Here is a 7,688-nt window from a genome sequence, read left to right on the forward strand (position 1 = left end):
TATTAATTTGTTCCCTCATTTTAGTTAAATCATGGGTTATTTAAGGAACAAAATGAATGAAACATGGACAGTGGCCACAAATTAATAAGTCGTAGGAACGAATTAACAAGTTGTAGGAATGAATAGCCTATTTGTCCTGTGTCCCGCAGCCCTGCAAAGCGCAGAGCACGATATGAAAGAATTACCTGGGGAAATGATTTAGTTACTACATTTCTATTGCTTTCCATGTTGAAGAACTTTGTGTTGTTTCTATTTTAATGTACTTTTAAAGTTTAAATCACATCAAAAGTTTAATTTGTACATTATGAATGAATGATGACGCATTTATATACCTTCACCGTCACTCACAGCACGTGTTTTAAATAGCCCAAAATTAAATAGCTTAATCGACCATCGATAGCTTTAATCGATTGCATCTCTTATCGACAATTAATTGATCATCGATTAATCATTGACATCCCTAGAACGAACAAAGAATGATCAATAGAGAAATAGAATAACAGAATATTAGAACGAGCGATAGATGATAGATGACAGATAGGTGATAGTACGACAGAACAATATATAGAATAGAAGGAATGATAGGTAGAACAATAGAAAAACCAAGCAAACAAATGGACAGACAGAATGAACAGTATACAGAACGACAGAACAAACAAACAATAGATAGAAACAAGCAAACAAATGAAAGATCAACAATGATCGAACATGATAGAACTAATGTTAGATAACGTGATAGAATGATAGAACAAATGAAAGAAAGATAAATAGAATTATAGAACAAACTATAGAAAGGATAGAACAAATGAACAAACAAATTAAAAAGATCAATAGCCAGATAAATCGACAAGGCGAAAGATAAATAGACAGACTGATAGGAAGAACGACAAAATAACAGACAGATAACGTGAGCTCTCAGTGACTGACCTGAACAAACAGTGGAATAGTGTTGAGTCCTCTGATGACAATTCTGTTGTGAATGTCTCTGGCTAGAATGTGCAGAGCTCCAGTGCAGCCCTCCACAATCTCCTCCATACGCACACCCTCCTGAACACAACACACATGAAAACCTCATTCACATCCATTCTGCAAGAAAATCACTGGACACTCTTGCTAATATATAAATGGATTACAGCATAAATTGGGCATAAAGTTTTAATTTCAAAATGATGAAATTTCACAATTCAGCTGCCTTAAAAGCCAGTCGATCACGTGACCGTGACTCACCACAAACTGCTGCTGTGTTCCACCCATGGAGGTGCGTCTCTGAGTGTCCTGATGGGCCCTGACCAGAAGCTGCACCAGGCGGGGAATGGCACCCTGCTCTCTGAGCGGGGCGTGGTTGGCGGGACACAGTGCCAGGTTACGGATAAGCCCAACTGTGGCCTGGGAGAGGATAGAGTGATAAAATAAACCTTTATGAAAAAAAAATATTTTCTTGATGCACAATGAAAGCCACTAAAAGACAGGAATGATGATCTCATATCACTTCCATACCTTAATGAGTGGCCAATGTGAGGGAGGGTGGAGCAATTTGACCACCACCGGCAGCCCATAGTGCAGCCGCACTGCATTCTGGGCCATCTCTGCATCCTGATGTCTGGATGTGAGGTGACGGAGAGCGCAGATAGCAGGCTCTGTGATGTCCTCTCTGTCTCCAGCACGAAGAACAGTGCGCACAAGGGCCTCGATGCCGCCCACTTGGCACACCATCATCTTGTTCTTGTAATTGTTGCAGGTGAGGTTGGACAGGATTCCAGCAGCACACGTTACCACGTTGATATCATCTGAACCAAGCAACTGGACCAAGGTGCCCAAGAGCCCCTCCATACCCTCCTGTAGAACAGAAGGATCCAGAGTTGAGACACGCTACTTATTTAAACCCAGAATTTGCATCCATGACAAACTCGATCCAGATTTTTTATTTTTTTTAGTCCCGCACACGACTAGCCACAGCCATTCGTAACATTTTACTACACGTTACATGAGGTTGTAAGCCTACCATGAGTGGGTAAACGGTTAAATACACAAAATCATTCCAGAAATGTTTTGATAATTCAGGAATTCTGATGCCACAAAAACAGCTGGGTGAAATGTACACATAGCACAGGCATTACAACCAAATGTAGCATTCGTTCATGCTCCATCGACACGTTTTTTTTTTTCTTCACAATTTGATGTCCTAACTGTGTGGGGTCAGAGCTGGCTACAGCCCCTAACCCCCGTCACAGACAAAGGCAGGAATGACTGTTACCTGCACATCTACTTCTGCTAAAGACGTCTTCTCCATGGAAACAATGGGGAGACAGAAAGAGAGGGCTCATGTAGGAAGAACAGAAGACAGCGTAAAAGAGCTGAAGGAAAGAGACAAATGGATCAGTACCTGTTTGGTGGCAGCATCCGAGAGATTCCTCAAAGTCCACAAGCAGTTCTGTACCAGTCGCTGACTGGGGTCTGTGAGGTGAAGGCCAAGTGCTTGCATGCCACCTGAAAACAAGACAAAGCTTCCATGTTCAAACCATCCTAAATCAACTCCCACCTTCCACTATATTATACTGGAGTAAACCAAAGACAAAGGGACTCACCAGCCTCAACGATGGCTGGTTTGTTACTGGAGCAAACAGACAGCACTTTGAGCACTCGACTGGTGGTCCACAAAAGTTTCTCATATGTGTAGGCCCTCATGATGTTGACCAGAGCCTGTGGGCCTCCACTGGCCAGAATGATAAGCTGAAAAGCAAATTATATTTTTTTATTATTATTATCAAATATACTTTAAATGATAAATTTACCCAAGTTAACATTTTACCATCCATGCTGCACTGCTCAAACTTTGTTAATAAATTACCAAGGACATTGTGTAAATGAAGTGATATACAAAGTACTATAAGTAATATTTTGGCCTATATAATACACTATTAAGCTAATATTACAGCTTAGTGCAATTGTCAAATCGGAATGACTGTGATTTAAATATGAGCTGCATGTTTCAGAGTGAAGTGTGGCACATTTACAATCAAGCTCATGATCTAGTGTTTTCAGTGTCTTGGAGTGTCTCAGTTCAGAGTAAATGCTGCTGCTCCATACAAACTCCATCTCTGCATCTGCTCTGAGTTTGGGTAGCTTGTAACGTGCATGCACTAACAATCTTCTCAAACTTGAACTGAAAAGCACTTATAAACCAGCTGTTGTCAACAAAAGAGGAGCTTTGAGTTTTGTTTTGTTTTTGTTTTTTTTCTCCACCAGAACAAAAGCTGGATTGTTTAACATTTAAAAAAAGAAGAAATTCTGAAATATTTAAATATCTTTATTATTATTATTATTACTAGTAAGTATTGTTATAAATGTTAGTTACTATTATAGGCAAATTGTGCTGTTCTGCAAAAGAGCACAGCAAACCTGGAGCTTTAAAAAAAAAAAATTTAAATCTAAATTTTTATCTGAATAAACAGCCCTACAATAGTCAGACATCCAGTGCCAAAGAAAACATCAAATACACTTTATAAGTTATTATAAATAGTGTTATATTTATAATATGTATAGTGTATAATATATAGTGTTATCAAATACACTTCAATTCCAAATATAGCAGTTATTTTGTTGCACTGCTAGACATGAGAAGATCTGATGACAAGATTTTTGAAAAATAAATATAATTTGTAAACAAGTGTGATTTTGGCCAAGAACCCTGCTGTGATGTGCCTATTTTTGAGAAGTTTTTGCTTCTTACTTTGCTCTCCTGATTGCCGTATGCCAGAATCTGAAGGCAGTCTGTCGTGATGGCGAGGAATTTGACGTTTGTTTTGTTTAACAAGGCTACCATTTTCTGCAGGCCTCCGGCCAGACGGACAGCCATCTTGGCTCCTTCCTGGTGCAGTAGGAGGTTGTGTAGAGTTGTAATGGCATAAAACAGTACGGAGTCCACTGGGGAACTGAAGAGACCACAGCAATATTAATTAGAGCCACAGATAAATAATGGGATACTACAGATAAATAATGGGACTCAAGCTTAAGCACACAGAGCAGGTCGAAGTATGACTTAGCCTGCTAGTCCTTGAATTCCAACACAACACAACTTCCCTGACTCAAAAGATTCACAGGATATACAGCCGTGGCCAAAAGTTTTGAGAATGACACAAATATAAATTTTTCACAAAGTCTGCTGCTAAAGTGTTTTTAGATCTTTTTGTCAGATGTTACTATGGTATACTGAAGTATAATTACAAGAATTTCATAAGTGTCAAAGGCTTTTATTGACAATTACATTAAGTTTATGCAAAGACTCAGTATTTGCAGTGTTGACCCTTCTTTTTCAAGACCTCTGCAATTCGCCCTGGCATGCTGCCAATCAACTTCTGGGCCACATCCTGACTGATGGCAGCCCATTCTTGCATAATCAATGCTTGGAGTTTGTCAGAATTTGTGGGTTTTTGTTTGTCCACCCGCCTCTTGAGGATTGACCACAAGTTCTCAATGGGATTAAGGTCTGGGGAGTTTCCTGGCCATGGACCCAAAATTTCGTTGTTTTGTTCCCCGAGCCACTTAGTTATCACTTTTGCCTTATGGCAAGGTGCTCCAGCATGCTGGAAAAGGCATTGTTTATCACCAAACTGTTCTTGGATGGTTGGGAGAAGTTTTTGTACCATTCTTTATTCATGGCTGTGTTTTTAGGCAAAATTGTGAGTGAGCCCACTCCCTTGGCTGAGAAGCAACCACACACATGAATGGTCTCAGCATGCTTTACTGTTGGCATAGCACAGGACTTATGGAAGCGCTCACCTTTTCTTCTCCGGACAAGCTTTATTCCGGATGCCCCAAACAATCAGAAAGGGGATTCATCAGAGAAAATGACTTTACCCCAGTCCTCAGCTCCAATCCCTGTACCTTTTTGAGAATATCAGTCTGTCCCTGATGTTTTTCCTGGAGAGAAGTGGGTTCTTTGCTGCCCTTCTTGACACCAGGCCATCCTCCAAAAGTCTTTGCCTCACTGTGCGTGCAGATGCACTCACACCTGCCTGCTGCCATTCCTGAGCAAGCTCTGCACTGGTGGTGCCCCGATCCCGCACCTGAATTAACTTGAATTAACAAGTCCTGGCACTTGCTGGACTTTCTTGGGTGCCCTGAAGCCTTCTTCACAGCAATTGAACCTCTCCCCTTGAAGTTCTTGATGATCCGATAAATTATTGATTTAGGTGCAATCTTACTAACAGCATTATCCTTGCCTGTGAATCCCTTTTTGCGCAAACCAATGATAACTGCACGTTTCCTTGCAGGTAACCATAGTTAACAGAGGAAGAACAATGATTTCAAGCACCACCCTCCTTTTAAAGCTTCCAGTCTGTTATTCTAACTCAATCAGCATGACAGAGTGATCTCTAGCCTTGTCCTCATCAACACTCTCAACCTGTGTTAATGAGAGAATCACTGACATGATGTCAGCTGGTCCTTTTGTGGCAAGGCTGTAATACAGTGGAAATGTTTTTGGGATTAAGCTAATTTTCATGGTGAAGAGGGACTTTGCAATTCATCTGATCACTCTTCATAACATTCTGGAGTATATGCAAATTGTCATCGTAAAAACTGAGGTAGCAGACTTTGTGAAAATTAATATTTGTGTCATTCTCAAAACTTTTGGCCACGGCTATATATCCGCATGATGATCGATATTTGTCTGTTTAAAAATAGAGAGCATGAAGGTGAACCAACCCAAGCATTTTGACAAGGGCAGGAATGCCTCCCGATTTGAAGATGGAGAGCAGGCCTTCTCTGTGGTGGGAAAGATTGTGCAGGGTGCCGGAGGTGCAGCGTGCCGTTTCTACATCACTAGTGTTCTGCATGGTCCTCACAATGGCTGACACCATCTGTGGGGATCGCATGATGGCATGACGAGAGGCCTCCTTCTTTGAGAGCTGGTGCACCATCACAGCTGCCTTATTTACCACCACCTGATGAAAAAAGTAGAAATCGAGCCATTAGCGCACTCTGACAGTGTCACAGCACTGGCTGTTCTTGACAAACCATCCGTTCTAACCTGATCCTCATCGTTCAGTAGTTTGGTGAGTTCTGGAATGGCGCGGGTGGCCAGCTCTGCATCATCCTGGTAGTTAATGAGGTTGACCACGGCGTGCTTGAGCATCTGTGAGGGCTCGGCCAGGCGCTGGACATTGGTAGGGTGGGTAGAGTCGAACTGTGTGGAAGGTATCTGCATGCCCTCATCTAGAGTCTCAGGAAACATGGCCGCCCGGACTCTCTGGGCTCTGGTCATGGCATATTGACCATCAATGTCTACAGAGAAATCACAGTACTATATCAAGCAACTGTCTTATGCACAATTAATCAAAATTACTATAAAGGTCTGTTATGTCTATTACTATAATACAGTGATTGTTAATCCCATACAAAAGATACAAGCAAGCTAGAACAATAAGCAATTGTCTCAGCATTGTGTCTTACGTAAACCAATGTGAGTGCAGTTTCCTGTTTAAATAAGTGAATTGTGCATTTTCTATTCCAGACTTTTTTGACCCAACCTCACATTAAGAACATGAAATCCTCATTTTTCCATAAATTCTCAACACAGGAGAATAGAATCACCACACACCTGCTACCTGCTCCTGGTTGAAGGACTGGTTAAAGCCCTGCTCCCACTCATACAGCATCTGATTATCCACATCCTCATCCTCTGGGTTGCCCTTGCCGCTCAGGGATGGGGCAGTGGTTGTGGCCCCAGAGTGGATACCTGAGTCCAGGTAAGACTGTTGCTGCCAATGGCTGACTGCAGCCTTGCGATCCGGCTCCATGGCCATGTCGAGCTCCATCAAGTCAGCTGCACATGAAACATTATAAAAATAGATAATCAAATAGTCTTTAAACAAAAATGTTAAATATTTTAGCTCTCCCAAAATTTCCGCTTTGCAAATATATATTTTAATATAGAGACGTAGATGTAGATTAACTTGCATTGGGTAGCCATGATTCTCTCACAGCCAAGCTCAGCCACCTAATCTGAAAAAAAACACAGCAAAATGGTTAATTTTTACATTTGTGGTACCAACTTTCTCCCTCTCATTCTCATACAGCACTCAAGTCCGTCTCTCACACACGAACACATTCCACAAAGGCTGGCGTGCAGCACACACACGCCCCAGTGTTCAAACTGAATGCTCTCTGTGTCTCCTAACCTGACTGCAGCTGGGATGAAAGAGTCAAGCAGGATGTGCCACACTACACACAGCCACTCTTATTATCTGCAGGTCCCTCATGATACTCCCCGGAAAGAGCTTGGGGTGAACAATAAACAGTGCTACAGGAAATCAAAGGTCTTTGTTACCATTGAAAAATGTTGCAGTTGTTGTAGGCGTCACTCCATCTATCCTTCAAGTATGTTTATCAGCCACTAAAGACACATTAGTAAAGATTTGATAACAAAAAGTTACATCGAAGTTAGGGATGTTCATTTTAAACGGTTAACCGACCGCAAGAATTTTGACCGATTAATACAATCAGTTAAACGGTTTAAAAAGTCATTTAATTATTTATTTTTTCAGTCATTTATCTAAATATTTAAAAAGGTTTGCTGCATGGTTAAAATACGCTACACGTATAAAAAATGTGTTTTTTTAGGGGGGAAAAAACATAAGTCACGTATAAGTCGCATTGTATTATTTCATTCAGAAATAGGCCTAATG

General features: G+C 41.1%; 1 protein-coding gene across 2 annotated transcripts in view; it reads right to left on the bottom strand.

Annotated features, from left to right (window-relative positions):
• The window catches only part of LOC107751892 (catenin beta-1-like), a 32,507-nt gene that overhangs the window by 11,999 nt on the left and 12,820 nt on the right, over positions 1–7,688 (bottom strand). The window contains exons 2-12 of one of the 2 annotated variants that reach the window (XM_016567665.1): positions 6,961–7,005; positions 6,602–6,826; positions 6,032–6,285; positions 5,707–5,945; positions 3,731–3,932; positions 2,586–2,730; positions 2,384–2,487; positions 2,255–2,281; positions 1,498–1,836; positions 1,228–1,386; positions 928–1,047 (exon numbers count right to left, since the gene is read on the bottom strand). In XM_016567665.1, the coding sequence (XP_016423151.1) occupies positions 928–1,047; positions 1,228–1,386; positions 1,498–1,836; positions 2,255–2,281; positions 2,384–2,487; positions 2,586–2,730; positions 3,731–3,932; positions 5,707–5,945; positions 6,032–6,285; positions 6,602–6,826; positions 6,961–6,973 (1,827 nt within the window). In that variant the 5' untranslated portion in view covers positions 6,974–7,005. The remainder of the gene's footprint in view (positions 1–927; positions 1,048–1,227; positions 1,387–1,497; positions 1,837–2,254; positions 2,282–2,383; positions 2,488–2,585; positions 2,731–3,730; positions 3,933–5,706; positions 5,946–6,031; positions 6,286–6,601; positions 6,827–6,960; positions 7,006–7,688) is intronic. The other variant, XM_016567667.1, reaches the window with a different exon arrangement.

This window comes from Sinocyclocheilus rhinocerous, unplaced genomic scaffold (assembly GCF_001515625.1).
Source record: "Sinocyclocheilus rhinocerous isolate Xijiao unplaced genomic scaffold, SAMN03320098_v1.1 scaffold752, whole genome shotgun sequence".
In the NCBI taxonomy this organism is placed as follows: Eukaryota; Metazoa; Chordata; class Actinopteri; order Cypriniformes; family Cyprinidae; genus Sinocyclocheilus; species Sinocyclocheilus rhinocerous.